The sequence below is a fragment of the Dipteris shenzhenensis genome, chromosome 12, assembly GCF_047967505.1.
Source record: "Dipteris shenzhenensis isolate YYH24624 ecotype China chromosome 12, Dip_SZ_1.0, whole genome shotgun sequence".
Taxonomy (NCBI): domain Eukaryota; kingdom Viridiplantae; phylum Streptophyta; class Polypodiopsida; order Gleicheniales; family Dipteridaceae; genus Dipteris; species Dipteris shenzhenensis.
In genome coordinates, this window is record NC_141607.1 from 3,663,004 (window position 1) to 3,679,506 (window position 16,503).

The 16,503-nt window shown below is 41.0% G+C and overlaps 1 protein-coding gene across 2 annotated transcripts; it reads left to right on the forward strand.

Moving 5' to 3' along the window:
* The first annotated feature begins 807 nt into the window (after nt 1-807).
* LOC147895695 (ABC transporter G family member 35-like) lies at nt 808-15,730 on the forward strand. 2 transcript variants are annotated; one of them, XM_087383129.1, is made up of 24 exons: nt 808-1,208; nt 1,386-1,506; nt 1,609-1,697; nt 1,799-1,883; nt 1,971-2,130; nt 2,245-2,321; nt 2,437-2,490; nt 2,615-2,705; nt 2,802-3,103; nt 3,194-3,475; nt 3,564-3,877; nt 4,002-4,162; nt 4,255-4,352; nt 5,441-5,606; nt 5,684-5,830; nt 5,957-6,117; nt 6,229-6,561; nt 6,704-6,994; nt 7,094-7,177; nt 12,939-13,072; nt 13,346-13,573; nt 13,688-13,859; nt 13,993-14,247; nt 14,326-15,730. In XM_087383129.1, exons 1-24 carry the CDS (start codon nt 808-810, stop codon nt 14,605-14,607), a joined length of 4,488 nt encoding a protein of 1,495 aa, XP_087239255.1. In that variant the 3' UTR covers nt 14,608-15,730. The 2 variants fall into 2 exon arrangements, with proteins under 2 accessions (XP_087239255.1, XP_087239256.1); XM_087383130.1 differs by having other exon boundaries at nt 5,684-5,824; nt 6,008-6,117.
* Nucleotides 15,731-16,503: the final 773 nt, after the last annotated feature.

Sequence of the window (16,503 nt, forward strand, 5' to 3'; positions counted from 1 at the left end):
TGAGAATTGAAAATCGTAAAGCCAACTTATGATAAGGAATGGGTGGAGGGAGGGCTTTCTTAAAGAAGCAGCGTCGATCATTCGGGAGGCTCACAGGTTGGCAAGCCGAGAGCCGAAATCTCGTAAGATTTCGACTTCAAAGCCCAATCTCCACACGTCCCATCATGTGGAGGGTGCTCACGAGAGATGGCAACAAATTGAGCAATGAGTTGAGGACAAGTGTCAATGCCACATTAGCAATGGCGGAGTGGTCGAGAAAAAATAAAAGCTCAGCCAACCAGTTACGTGTTGAATGGCAATCACACTCATAACTTAACCTAAAATTGACGGGCAATATAGCTGATAACAAGTTTCCTATAGAGTGTATTCCAGGCCGGACGTTAACTGTGAGATTCTGGGTTACAATCATGGTAGCAATGATTGCATGCACATGAACATGCACATGCACATGCACATGCACATGCACATGCACGTCCATGTTGCTAAACTCCAAGCTGGCCCGCTCATCTACGTACTCCATTCTCAAAACACCATCTTTGTGCTTCCCGTATTTTGTCTGTCCCCTTCGCTCGTCACCTTTACTTACATCCCCTCCGTCTCCCTCATCCCTGCACTGTGCAGCAAGCTGTCGCAACGCAATCGTGCCTGCAATCGTTGTACGCTATTCCGTATGCAAAACAGGAGTTCACTGATTTAGCTTTAGGCCAGCACTCATGCAAAGAGAAGTCCCGTGATCCAAAGATCCAGCATTCTTCTCAAAGAATGCATTCCTAGCGATTTTCCACACATTTTGCAAGGCCTGTGAGCATGGCAGAAGTATCAGAACTAGAAAGCATAGAAATATGGAGTGCAGAACTCGAGGAGAGCTTAAGCAAAAGTGCCAGCAGATCGGCCAGAAATTCCAGCTTTAGAAGTTGGACGTCACGGGAAAGAGATAATGAGTTCGCTGACGCCATGCAAACGAGAAGGGAGGCTCGAGATGAGGACGATGAGGCTCTAAATTGGGCAGTGCTTGAAAGGCTCCCTACTTTCGCTCGTTTGAGGACGTCCATCTTGAAGGAATATGAGGACGATCGAGTCTTCACACAGCAAATCGATGTCAGAAATATGGGTTTTGTGGAGAGACAGTTGCTCATAGAGAAGCTAGTGAAGGTCGCCGACGAAGACCATGAGAAGTTTTTGAGAAATCTGAGGAATCGAATAGATCGGTATCTCGCTTACTCTCAAGCTGCCGTTTTATTTTCAGAACAATACAAGATCGTCCCTCCATCGTTCCAAGTGCGCGCAATGAATAGAGCAAAAGTTCTATTCAGGTTGGCTAGGAAGAGCTACGCTATTCTTATGCAATGAAAACTCCTCCTGACCACTTATAACGACGTGAACAGAGTGGGCATTGAATTGCCAACAGTGGAGGTGCGCTTTAAGGACCTTACAGTAGATGCCGACTGTTGCGTAGGGAGCAGGGCTTTGCCCACCCTTTGGAACACTACCAGAAACGTTTTAGAGGTTGGAGCATGATCTCGACCAACGTATACGGTCTCTTTACTTGGTCGTATTACTTTAATTTAACTTGTGATCGAATCGAAATGCTAATATCTAGCTTTGCAGGGACTCCTCGGCTTAGCCTACTTATCCTCAAATAGGAAGACGAGTCTTACAATGTTAAGAGAGGTTAGCGGTATTATCAAGCCTCGCAGGTGATTATTTTGAACCCTCAAGCTAACAAGAAACGAAAGTATTCCCCACGAGATCTAGCCTTTTGAGTGTATGAAATTGATCTGTTTTCTTCCATTTGCAGGATGACGCTTCTTCTCGGTCCACCAGGATCAGGAAAGACTAGCCTTCTTTTGGCGTTAGCCGGGAGATTGGATCCCACATTGAAGGTACGTTAGCCAGTCTTACGACATGTCCTATATGAGATGTATATGTTTTTCTATCGAACCATTCCTTTAATATGACCTTGAACACAGAAAAGGGGAAGCATTACATACAATGGGCATGCTCTTCATGAGTTTGTTCCGGAGAAGACAGCAGCATATGTCAGCCAACATGACCTTCACATAGGAGAAATGACAGTGAGAGAGAACTTGGAATTCTCTGCTTTGTGCCAGGGAGTTGGTTCGAGATATGGTAGCGTCTTCTTCTTTTCCCCTCTCATTCACTGGATACTGAAGAAAACTGAGAATCTCAGCAGATTTGATTTGTCCAATATTATGCAGTGCTGAATTGTCTGATTGCACGCAGAGATGCTGCTGGACATTGCAAGAAGAGAGAAAGAGGCTGGAATGTTTCCAAATGCGGAGATTGATGCTTTCATGAAGGTGACACTCGAGGATAGCCTTTTTTCATCGTGGAAATATATCCGGTTGTTACTGTGAAGACTTTTGAATCTTGTGATACTTGATTAAGTTTCTTTAGCGTCACCCTCTTCAACAGGCAACTTCCTTGGAAGGGCTGCATGGCAGCCTACAAACAGAATACATCTTGAAGGTGAGCTTGTGAGTTATATGTAATACGTTCATTCCTGATAAACCTCATGATCCTCGACTAGACTTAAACGTGTGGTTTGGACAAACCGTCTATTTAACAACACTCATTTGTGGTGGTAGTGAAGATTCTTGGTTTGGATATATGCGCTGATACTATGGTTGGGGATCCTATGCGGAGAGGGATTTCAGGAGGACAAAAAAAGAGGGTTACTACAGGTATCTTATTAGATTATTTTGATTGTTATAAATCTGCTAGCAGAGAGAGTTTCACACTGGAAACACTGACCCAAATTTGTCTTCAACTCACATCAGGAGAGATGATTGTCGGGCCAACTAAAATCTTGTTCATGGATGAAATTTCCACTGGTTTAGACAGCTCCACCACTTTTCAAGTTGTCAAGTGTCTTCAACAGTTTGCACACGTCTTGGAAGGGACAATCTTGATGTCTCTTCTACAGCCTGCACCGGAGACCTTTGAATTATTCGATGATGTGTTCTTGCTTTCTGAAGGACAGATCATTTATCAGGGCCCAAGAGAGAACATATTAGAGTTCTTTGAGATCTGTGGCTTCAAATGCCCAGAAAGAAAAAGTATTGCAGATTTCCTGCAGGAGGTAAATTGCTCGAGGGTGGTTTTTTCTCACTACATGCATTATGCCGCGGTCTTGGCAATCAACTAATGTCCAAGTTTTTATAAACTGCAGATTACATCTTGCAAAGACCAAGAGCAGTATTGGAGTAACGAAAATAAGCCCTATTCCTTTGTCTCAGTTAAAGAGTTTGCTGAGAAATTTGAACATTATCATGTGGGTCATTGCCTTGCTCAAGAGTTATCTCATCCTTACCCTAGAGAAAAGAGCCACAGAACAGCATTGGTCTTTGACAGATATTCCGTTAATAAGATACAGATCTTGAAGGCTTGCTTTGTTCGTGAATGGATTCTCACGAAACGTAACTCTTTCGTCTACATCTTCAAGGGTGTACAAGTATGTGTATTTGTGGTCATCACATTTTGGTTGGATTTCCACTCTTGACTGTATAGCAGGTCCTAACCAGGTTTTGATGCTTGTCCAGCTGGTTATTGTAGCATTTATTGCAATGACGGTGTTCCTACGAACAAGCTTCAAAGCAGATCTAGAGCACAGCGGTCAATATCTTGGGGCTCTGTTTTTCTCTTTGGTTGTCATCATGTTCAACGGTTTTGCAGAGATCTCCTTGACAATTTCAAGACTCCCCGTGTTTTTCAAACAACGTGACCTGCTGTTCTACCCTGCATGGGCATATACATTGCCAATGTTTGTTCTGAGAATCCCACAATCTGTCATAGAGTCAGGCCTGTGGGTTTCCCTTACTTACTATGTTATTGGTTTTTCTGCAGAGCCTAGCAGGTAGGCACGGCATACGCTGACTCACAGCCATCTCTTCTTCCTATAGTTACGTAATTCTGTTTTCCTTTCTGCCCGTATTTAGCAAAGCCTGTAAAATTTGAAGTCAGTAACATGGGATGACCAGGTTTTTCCGGCAGTACCTTCTATTCTTTCTGATGCACCAGATGTCCTCCTCTCTCTTCCGTTTGGTTGGTGGTACCTGTCAATCAATGATCCAGGCAAACACTTGGGGCTCACTGGTGCTAATTCTTATATTTGTACTTAGTGGCTTCATTATTCCAAGAGGTGAATTACTCTTTCTTTAGACATGCTAACTGATAATTTTAAAGATGGATTCTTCTTAAGAGAGATTTTTTAAAAATCGCTTTTCTCTGCAGAAAAGATCCCGAAGTGGTGGATATGGGGATATTGGATCTCACCTCTGGCATATGGGGAGACAGCTACAACAGTTAATGAGTTCCTTGCTCCTCGATGGGTAAAGATCAGATTCTTCAAATAGATAACAAACTTACAAGTGCACACACACTTTTTTGGTGAAAGAGCACACATGCGCACTCTAGCTTGTCTTGTGGCCCGTGAGTTAGTTTGGGATCACGTTCCAACGGTAGTCTGGAGGAGCGTTTCACAGATGAGGAGCTTTGGGAACCCCTCAAGGCGCTCTCAACCCAGAAGTGTCCTAGTGAGGATGGCTTGACTCCGGCCTCGTTTCGAAACCTCTGGGAGATCATGTCCACCCCTTTCCACCTAGCGTGCCAGGAGATCTTCGACACGGGCTCTCTTCCTCAGTCCCTGAGCAAGGGGTGGATTTGTTTGATCCCGAAAGGAGGAGATAGGCCATACCTGTTTTCACCCACACATGCAAACTTCACACTCCCAACACACAAGCTTGCATTTCCACTCCACTCACCATTGCATGACCAAATTACAATATTGCACTCACAACACAGAGCAAGGCATCTGACATGCATATACGCACTTCACAGCATGCCAAAGGTTATATACACTAATGGACAAACATGGAGATGGATACTCATTTACAGGATCTTGAAAACACGTGGAACATTTTGCAAATGCACACACTGCTGGCAAGCATAAATATGCAATGACACTTGCCCCAATTCTACCTTCTCACTTGGCATCCAGAAGAAAGTCTTACAAAAGAGGAAATCATGTCTAACTTCCCATGCAGCGACACATGCACACTGTTTACCACTGAATGCTGGGAGCGTGAGTTTCTACCTTAGCATGTATCAATAAACAACCCTTTAGCACAAAGACAGCACATGTGCTGCCCTGTCTCATGTGTACATCGTGAGATCTTGCAAGCAAAAATTCAGCTCAGATGCTGCTCTGTCTGGCTTCCTATATAATGCACACACATAAGAACTTGCAAGCAAAAAAACAGCTTGAATGCTCCCTGTCTAGCTTCCTTCAAGGCTTGCAAGACAGAAGTCACTTTTGGATAGCTGTTTGTCTCTAAACCTTAGCTCTTTCTATATTTTTGCGGTTTTCTTCAGAAGTTTTTTGATTCATATATTGATAAGCAGGGTCCTCTCCTTGCAGAATAGAGTTGCAAATTCTTCACTCAATGTCAGTACTGGTGAATCAATACTTTCAAGTCGGGGGCTTCATACTGAATCTTATTATTACTGGATTGGTATCGGTGCATTGGTTGGGTTTATTGTTGTCTTCAACATCCTCTTTACGCTGGCCTTATCATATTTTTCTGGTAAGTGTGGTCTGACTGCATTGTTGTATACCCATTTTTATCATTATATTGACCAACATATTTAATGCTTTGTGCAGCAGTTCGCACGCCTCGGGCTGCTATGTCAGCAAAAGCATTTGCTAAAATGCAAGTCGATAATGATGAATTCTTAATAGAATATAAAAAGAAACCCTTAGGGCATAAAATGTCCAAAGCTCTTTCCAATTCAGACAATAATACTGCCTGTAAGTATGTTTTTTGAAGCTATTAACCTTTTATAGTCTTTCTGAACAATACACGAGATGCAAAGGATTGCAAAGAGAGGGTCAAATCGTGCATGAATGATAATATATTGCATATCTTCTCTGTAGTTGAAGTACAGATGCACTGCACAAAAAGTGGATCCTTGCATTGTGATCCCTATAATCATGGAGGCCTTCAACAGGTTGCAGAGAGGCACGGGATGTCTCTTCCATTTAAGCCTTTGTCCATGTCATTTGAAAACATCGGATATTTTGTTGATGTAACTGTGGTAAGATATTTTTCCCACTTTGCTGACCATGCTGAAGACGTGCTTCCCCAGTCAAATGCTTTCTTTCTATTATAACTCCTTATCGTAAGATTTTCCTTTCATGATGTTCAGAAAATTCCTGCACAAGGAGTTACAGCAACTAGATTACAGTTGCTGCAAGGAGTGACAGGATCCTTCAAACCTGGTGTGCTCACGGCTTTGATGGGTGTAAGTGGAGCTGGAAAGACCACTCTTATGGATGTTCTTTCTGGAAGGAAAACTGGTGGCTACATTGAAGGAAACGTTTGCATATCGGGCTACCCCAAACGGCAGGAGACTTTTACCAGAATTTCTGGCTACTGTGAGCAAACAGACATACATTCCCCTCAGGTTACTGTGCATGAGTCTCTTGCATGTTCTGCATGGCTTCGACTACCAGCTGACATTGATGTCCAAACAAAAATGGTATGACTTCTAAGCATGCGGATTAAATGCTGGTATAATTCTTACAATATGATTTTATTTTTTTTCTTATGCACACTTTGTACCGCAAAGGTTCAGTTGCCTTTGATCTTATGACCTCTCTACACATCACACCTTCTGGCAGATTTTTGTGGTGGAGGTCATGAAACTGGTAGAGATAGACAATTTGAGGGATGCCCTGGTAGGGCTTCCTTCTACAAGTGGCCTTTCAACAGAGCAGCGCAAACGGCTCACCATTGCTGTTGAGCTTGTAGCCAATCCTTCAATAATTTTTATGGATGAACCTACTTCTGGGTTGGATGCTAGAGCAGCAGCCATTGTAATGCGTGCTGTTAGAAATATAGCAGATACGGGACGTACAGTTGTTTGTACTATTCATCAGCCAAGCCTTGATGTATTTGAAGCATTTGATGAGGTGGGAAGATTGTCTCTAAACACTAAATTGTATAGTAAATTTCTGATGAATGCAGAGAATATTGCTCAGCTTTCTGAACGTGCCTCTTTAATTTTGCAGCTATTATTGATGAAACGAGGGGGCCAAGTCATCTATTCAGGTCCTTTGGGCTGGCAGTCTCATAAGATCATTGAGTATTTTGAGGTAGGAATTGCAACTGTGATCTTAGATACACTCCTTCACAAATGAAACTGTGTTGAGTGTGTATGTGCAATATCCATGACTGCGTCCTTGTCTGCATCTGCAAGTATTTCCGGTAATACATGTGTGTATGATATATGGTAAATGATTACGGGTCGTACTCTGTCGAAAGCTGGCAACCCTTTGACTTTGTGTGTGAAACTGAAGGCTGGATATTGGGACATGTCTAGAATCTTGTCTCTGTAATAGAATTCCTCTTTGATAAATTATCTTACCCAACTGGCTGATTGCTCTAGAAGATTGCACGTTCTTGAGTTTTACGTCTTGTACTTTTTTGTAAGTCAACGTACAAGAAGTGTTGTTCATCTTCGATGCTGCCTATTTGTAGCTTTCATCTTCTTTTGGATGTTCTTGCCATCTAGCCATGTCCACCTCAAGGTCATATGAGCTGATCCTCATCTTGCACATTATGTAGCTTTTGAAGAGTCATATATCCCCTACAAGGTATTTTGTCTCCTATATATCAATATGCTTAAAAATAAGCAAAAATATTAATAACATGGGCTTGATCTCTCTAACGTAAACTTACCCCATTGGATTCCTCCATGTCCTCTTTAGGAAGTGGTGCATCATGCAATTCCATGATTGACACTCAAGTTCCCTGCCTTGTGCCAGCCCTTCACCGGATCGGATCGTCTGCTCCCATTCATTTTTTCATTTGTGCTGATGTAACTAATGCGTTGGGCCATTTTCTTCTCCTTTCAAGGTGGAATGCAACCCTTGGCCAATCGCATGGAATAGGGAGTTGTGATGTTTAGTTCGTCCATTATAAATCTATTTTGGACTATGCTATGTGTTTTCAATACTGCTTGGCCAGTCCCTGTGCCTTGATCCTTGCCTACAACTCTTTTCTCCACACATGTGTTCCACTTGTCCAAACCTAGGTATTTGTATGATGTGACCACCTCCATTTTCTTCTCCTTTCAAGGTGGAATGCAACCCTTGGCCAATCGCATGGAATAGGGAGTTGATGTTTAGTTCGTCCATTATCAATCTATTTTGGACTATGCTATGTGTTTTCAATACTGCTTGGCCAGTCCCTATGCCTTGATCCTTGCCTACAACTCTTTTCTCCACACATGTATTCCACTTGTCCAAACCTAGGTATTTGTATGATGTGACCACCTCCATTTCCTTTCCTTCTAGAATGAAGTCAAGCTGTTTTGGCATGTTCCAATAATCATGACCGCCGCCTACAACTCCTTTTTCCACACATGTATTCCACTTGTACAAACCTAGGTATGGATGCATCAATTTTACGAGCAAAAACCTATGAGCAGGTTTATCTGAGTGTGCTTTTCAAGAGATTTAAAAAAAAAGTATTTCTTTAGGAAACATGGTTTTTACACTTTTATTTTCACTAGAACTAGATCCCTTTATCATTAAAATATACAGACTGGTATAATTTTCTTATTTATAGACATCCCTTTGTACCCTTGTTATTACCTTAAAAATGTGTTGAAAAATATTTCATTTAAGAAAATCTCTCATAATCACTCTCAATGTAATAATACTATACATATATAATTACTTATTAACACATTTAGATCATATGGCAATATCTTTCTAGTGTTTTTATAGCATAAATAACAAGATATTTATGGACATTTTTCTAAAAAAGTTTAAATTACTATAAATAAGTATTAACTTGGCCCTATATATCACTCTCATAAAATACATGTAATATTTAATAGTATATATGCAAGATTTTCTCCATAGATGTGCTCAAATGGGGTGTTCCGATCAATTTGAGTGGTTGAATGACTATATTTGGACATTGGATGTGAAAGTTATATCACTTTTAAAAGTGTTGTCCAAGGTAGTTTCGTTGGTGTCCAAGGTAGTTTCGCCGGCGAAACTACCTTGAAAGACTTGCTTCAAAGGGGTTTCCCTAGTGAAACGACCTGGATGGCTTGCTTCAATGAGTTTTCTTTGAAACACTCATTGAAGCAAGCCATCAAAGAAAACTCATTGAAGCAAGCCATCCAGGTAGTTTCACCAGCAAAACCCCTTTGAAGCAGGTCTTCTAAGGTAGTTTCGCTGGCCCCTTTGAAGCAAGTCTTCCAAGGTAGTTTCGCTGCTTCAAAGGAGTTTCGCTGGTAAAACTACCTAGATAGTTTGCTTCGATGAGTTTTCTTTGAAGAAAGCCTTTCATGAAGATAGGTTGAGAGAGGTTTTTCAATCTCACCTCCTATTAAGTAAAAGTTGTAAGAAGGATCACAAGGGAATTTTCATAGAGAAGCCTACTCTACATGTGGGTTTCTTCAAAAGCCATCCCATTATGTTCTGACCATTCCTAAAGGTTCATGTAAAGATTTTTGTATAAAATAGGCATTGCTATAATACTTTGCATATTTCTAAGTGAAACTATGCTTTCTTTTGATCCATTTTTGCCATATTTTTTGCATAGTTGGAAGCTTTTTTTTCCTTCGCTTAGACGCTCGGAAGATTTTGCTCGGAAAATTGCTCGTCCCCCCTAGGTATTTGTATGATGCCACCACCTCTGTTTCCTTTTCTTCTAGAATGAAGTTGAGCAAATTCCAATCATCAAGACATTGGTTTCTTTGTTGTAACTTACATGCTTGAGAATTGGCAAAATGTCCTTAGTGCATTTAGCTTGCCTTGCATGTTAGTGCCTCCTAGGTGAAGGCAATGAGGCCATTTGCCCATCACGAACGAGAGAGAGAGAGAGAGAGAGAGAGAGAGAGAGAGAAGTCTTAGTAGACCCTTGCTCTACTCTCACCATTGTTCCTATTGCCATAAACATGAGGCAGTGCACACGAACATTTTATACTCTCTAGCTGTAATCCAAGTACCACGAAAGTCCCATCTGCTAAGGGATCTAGCTTGCCATCATTGTCATGCCTCTAGCAAGGTTCACTATCTAGGTACTGATCAATGTCCCCACATCAATCCCCCTATGTCAATATATAGCCACACTCTACTGCTATAGTTAGCATGCAGGCTCCATTCCCTTCTAAAACCCCATCCAAATATAACATTTTGGTTAGGATTACCTTTCCTAACCCTCTAGCCCAGCAACATATTTGAGCTAGAAGGATTGTAACATTCTTCCCCCCTTCAAATGTTTATGTTCTTGGAAATAAATCCGGGAAAGCTCTTCTTTAGATCAGTATCTGTCTCCCTTCATCAAGTCTATCTTTCCGCTTAATATGATAATAATAATTATATTCATGAGTTGCTTTTGTCTTTTGTATATATCCTTTTCAAATTCATGTGGAAGATCGGTCAAATCTTTCAACTCTATCAATTCTCGAGAGCTCACGTGAAAAACTCGATGAAAGTCAACATTAGAAGGAAGTTTGAACTTATTCGTTGCATCAGAATTTCTTCAAATGATGCAGAAAGGACCGTAAATCTTGTAAGATCTTTGGATATTTCATAGTCCTTGAAGTCTTAGGAGCCTTTGGAATTTCTAAGATACACCCAAAAGACTGTAGGAGTGCGTTTTGATCCACATAAAAACTTTTTGTATCTTGAAATTGTTTCCTTTACGTCATCCCTATTAGGTATACACACTTTACCCTTGCGGAAGCATAATCCATTCCGAATTGTATACTGACTTCTAGCCTTATTCTCAAGAGTGATATTCTTAACATCTTGAGAATCCTTATCTTAACATCTTGAGAATCCTTATCGCTCTAGAGCTATCATCCTTCAAAAATTCTAGAAGTACCTTTCGATCTGCGTAAAACTTTGTTGTATCTTGAAATTTATTCGTTTACGTCATCCCTATCAAATATACACACTTTACCCTTGCCGAAGCACAATCTATTCTGGATTGTATACTAGAGCTACCACCTTGGATCTCCTGTATGGGTCTTTTAGAGAATGTTAGAAATCAATTTCTATTTCAACAAAATTTAGCACACTTCACCAATCTTGCTCAAAGCCTTTGCTACTTCATTCTGGCTACCTTGACGATATCCAATTTGGAAATCACATCCTGCATCATCTCTACCCAGCTAGCCTTCCTTTCACTCAAGTCAAGCTGATCATAAAAGTACTTAAGATGCTCATGATCAACTAGAATGTCAAAACGCGAGCCATATAAATAATGTCTCCATACCTTTAAAGTATGTATCATCGCATATAATTCCTTTTTCTTGTGTGTGATTCTTTAGGTGAGCATCATTTAGCTTTCCTTTTGAAAGCAGTATCGCCAAAAACTACCAACCCAGTATCTTTTGATTGACAAATCCAAATGGGTCATGTAGCATATCAAATCAATGGCAAGGCATAATTTTCGATATTTATCATGTTTGTTGCACTATTTGATAAAGTTACATGCATCAAAATGAGCATTTTATGAATTTATGGCTAATTTTGTCCTCCAAGTTTAGAGCATCATTGCCCATTTTAGGCTATCCTTTCCCAAGGTTGAGGATATGGGATAGCCCAATTAGGCGCTGCTTTTCCAAGGGGGGTCTTTGAAAAAAAACCATTGCACATTAAGTGGGGAGGTGATGTGGGTTTAGATGGATATAGAGAGGCCCTACCTCTAGATACATGGATTGTCAGGTTGCAGTGGATATCCCCCCTCCCAAAACTTTTCTCTAGTCCTAGAGAACTTCATGAGAAAGCTACTTTATTGGACCTTGGACCTAGTCTCCAGAGCTCTTGTGGTGAACCGGGTTTTTCTAGCCACTGCTTGGTAAATTACTTCTTGCTGATACTTCCGCTCAGAAGGTTGGTATGGACCTTTCTCTTGATGGCATGCATGACACGAGGGCCAAAGTTACCCTGGAGCACCATCATTGTGCCAAGGCCTCAACATCATCAATCCTGACATGTAGTGCTGAGCCTTGTTAGGCAAACTGGTTGTTAGTGGCTCCTTCCTGGCGATGAGCCTTGGAAGGATTTCTTCATACAGAAAATTCAGAGGTGGAGCTTTGTTTCGCGCTTTAGGTCTTGTCTAGAAACATGTGCTTTAACCTAGTCACAATGGCCAAATCTGGCATTGCAAAGCAGGGGTGTGCTTCAGATTAGGATGTTCCGCAGCTCCCATTTTAACGTCAGAGGCTCCATTGGGTGATGTTATTAGAGGTATGTGCTTCCCATCCCTTGAGCTGATGCTGAATATTGGAGGACAACTTTGTTGACAGCTCCATTGTGTGGCACCATGTGATGTCCTTTGATTGTACAAGCAAATGTAAGTAGGAGTCGTGTCCTGTATTGTTAAATTAATCTAAAATTATTGGTATAGGATTGGGAGAAGTGTTTTATCACTTCTCCAAGTTTTTTCCCTTTTAGCTGGGGGCATTCCTAGTGTTTTGGCAAAGGAAGATCTGTCAGGTTTGTACTCTTGGATAAGATGGTATATATTCTTATGTTGAATAAAGTGGTGACCTGGCCTAGGTATGTACAATTGAACCTCCTCTGTGATCCATCATATGCAAAAGTATTCCTCTCTCTCTCTCTCTCTCTCTCACACACACACACACACACACACACACACACACACACACGCGCGCGCGCGCGCGCACGCACACATATAGAGAGAGAGAGTTATATTAGCAGTTATTAACCAAAAGTTTTCTGGGGGATAAATGCTCAGATAATGATCTCAAGAGAGTAACAAAATCCAATGCTGAGACTTGTATAGACGTTGCAATTCTGGATGACATAGCTTCTGCTATTTAGATTGCCTGTACATGATTTTTGGTGCTTCTGGTCTTCACAGGCTTTTGAAGGAGTTTCAAAAATAAAAGAGAAATATAACCCTGCCACATGGATGCTGGAAGTAACCTCTGTTGCAGCAGAGGAACGGCTTGGAATAGACTTCGCAGATCTTTATGAGAAGTCTTACCTTGCCCAGTAAGGACTTTGAAGTTTTTTAAGCAGCTTACATAATACATCTTCAACAATACAGTTTTGATCTTTCATATTCTTTCTTTTGCCAACAAAGTGTTCCTTTTATATTATTTGGCCAAAAACCGGATTAACCACTAATCAAATCTGAATTAACCGGATTAACCACTAACCGAAAACTGGATTAACCGGATTATTTGGCCAAAAACCGGATTAACCACTAATCAAACCTGAATTCATCAAGCGAGTTGCTAATCAGATGCATTGACTTGGCTGTAGGCATAACAAAGAATTAGTTAGGAAGCTCAGTATGCCTGCTCCAGGAACAAAAGATCTGTATTTCCCTACACAATATTGTCAATCTATATGGGGTCAGTTCAAAATCCTCTTGTGGAAACAACATGTAACTTACTGGCGGAGTCCAGGGTACAACTTAGTTCGCTTCTCCTTCACTTTCATATCAGCCCTAATGTTTGGTACAATCTTCTGGCAGCTCGGACAAAAAATGTGAGTCCATTCTTTGTTCTGTAAGAAGCTCTGGACATTGCAAGGTTTGCTTTGTCATCAAGTGTCTTGATGTATTTATTGGCTTTCTCATGGTCTTAATTGTTGCAAAGACAGAGAGAAGCAGCAAGACCTTCATATCATCACTGGAGCCATGTATGGTGCAACTTTATTTTTGGGCATAAATAACTGCTCCACAGTGCAGCCAGTAGTCTCTGTTGAACGGACAGTTTTTTACAGAGAACGAGCAGCTGGAATGTACTCTGCAATGCCATATGCTTTGGCTCAGGTGGGCACAGTATTAATATTGGCTTCGCCATATCATTCACTAGCATGCATAGCATTCAGACTTGGACAAGCCTGCAATTGCAGTCAAATTCACACTATTGCCATCTTACAAGGAGTGGTTTTAAAATTTTCAGGTTGCTATCGAGTGTCCTTATGTATTGGCCCAGACAATAATGTATGCCCTCATTGTGTATTCTATGATTGGGTTTGAATGGGTAATTTACAAATTCCTGTGGTTTCTGTATACCATGTTTTGCACCTTTCTGTATTTTACCTACTATGGAATGATGGCTGTGTCGATTACTCCCAATCATCAACTGGCAGCAATTGTGGCTTCAGCTTTTTATGCAATCTTCAACCTCTTCTGTGGCTTTCTCAGGCCTAAGCCAGTAAGTCCTCACGAGCGCTGTCAAACTTTTTTGTATTTCTTTCTGCAACTGTAAATCTAATCATATTGCCGTATGCAGACTTTACCGAAATGGTGGGCTTGGTACTACTCGCTGTGTCCTACTGCATGGACAGTCAATGGCCTCATTACCTCTCAGTATGGAGACCAAAATCAGCAAATAGAGGTGGACACTGTGGGAAGAGGCATCATCTTGCTAAGCATTAAGGATTTTCTTAGTAGTACATTTGGCTTTCACCGAGAATCTTTGGGAAAAGTGGCAGTGGTTCTCCTTGTTTTTCCAATTTTATTTGCTTCCATCTTCATTTTGTGTGTCAAAACTTTGAACTTCCAACATAGATGAAAGTTAGCAACTCTCCTCACCAAACAGACCTTGACAAAATGCCATTGTTCAGAAATTCTATCACTACTCATTCTGGCAATCATCTACGTTGACCTACAAAAAGGGTTCAATTGTGTATGGATCTGGTTAAGTACAGGCCCGCAGCTACTTCCAAAATATACTTGTACACTGAATAAGCGGAGGCCAATTGCCAAGACCTTGCAGATTTTTGCCATATGTAACAACAGATGCTCAGTTTAGGACAGCTGGATTAGAGGGGCCAATGGGTTCTCGACACAAAGCCATACTTAAAAGGGTTGACTTTGAGGTAAATGTTTGACAGCAAGAGAAATGATCTGAAACCACCAACTCTCAAAGAGATACAGCAGGCCTATTCTCTGCATCAATGGCTTCATAGCCACTGGGGAAGCAAGTGACCTATGGTATTGATGGAAGTTGGTCTGTGCAAGCTGGTTTTCAATGCTTTGGTTCTCCTTCGATAGAATTCCAAACTTGGAAACATATGCACTGCAGAAATTCACCCGATACATGCAACCAACCCTCCATAGAAAGCACATCTGGAAAGATCTGTTCAAAAGTAGCAATCAAGATAGCAGACTGTACTGGCAACAGCAGATTTTATTCACTCAAGCTCTGTGACACAGTTGACCATCACTTGACTCCAACATGGAAACCACAGTGACATTCAGCAACTCTTCCATTGATCAGAAAGTTATTGATGTTAGGGTCTGCTCCACAGGAAAAGTAAAAAGGACACACTTTAGGCCTGAGTTCTGGGAAGGAGGGGGCTTTCTTTGAAAACCTGAAAAATGGAATCTAATGGCGAAAGCTGTTTTGAGTTTGGAAGATGTATACAAGATATCAGTTGCATCTTGTTAAATCTTTGGCTTGTTCTTCTTAGCAAGGAATCGCCTCTATAGCAGACATCAAGCACATTACTAATGAAAGCAACTAGAGGTGCTGGTCTTATTTGCAGTATTACCGAAGTTCTCGGGGTACTGCCTAAGTCTTTCCAAAGCTAATGTGTTGCATATTGCACGACAAGATATGGGTATTGCCAAAGTCTCGCCAGAGCTCATGTGTCTTATATCGCATGATATATTATTCTGCTGAAAGCCCTGGAAGTCACATTTCATGAGCTCAAATGCAAGGGAGCTTGATATTTTGGGAAATAAAATTTCCAAATTTTCTTTTTGCTAAAAACTTTGCATATGGAAATTCTTCCGCCATTTACCCTTTTATAATTTGTTATGTGCCTCCTTAGTTCCATATATGAACAAGCTCCCCATATAAATCGCTTGCTAGGGTTTGTTATACACTAAGCTCCCAAAAGAATTCCTATTCATTTCTATGAGCCATTATGAATTCTTTTCGAGTGTGAAAGAGAAATAGCTAGTCACTTAGATATTGCCCAAGAGATTCAACGCATTACTTTGATTAAATATATCCTCATTACTAGGGATGGCATGTATTATCATAACAAGTGAAAGGAGAGGATGAGTAAAGAGTCATACATGCGACATATGCCCACACCGAATGTGTGTAGCCTTAACGCTCAATGAAATGATAGAGAGAGAATTGGTCAAACAACAAACCAAAGTATGCATAAACCAGAAAAGTGGGTTGCATATAAGAAGGGAGGATGGATTGAGCTCTCTCAACATCTGTCAGGACATTAACTACACTTCCATGTATTCCATATTGTCCATCGAATGTCAATTCTCTTATTTGGCAGAAAGGAATCCTAGTTGATATCAATCTAGCTTCTATGTTTAACATGGGCACACATGTTGTCTTCGTTGCCATTGTCATGTTTTTCACAGTGAGAGTCGGACCCATATTTTTTTATGCCTAGTTCTTGCATGATACGCAAAGCACCCTTTTTGATGATTGAAA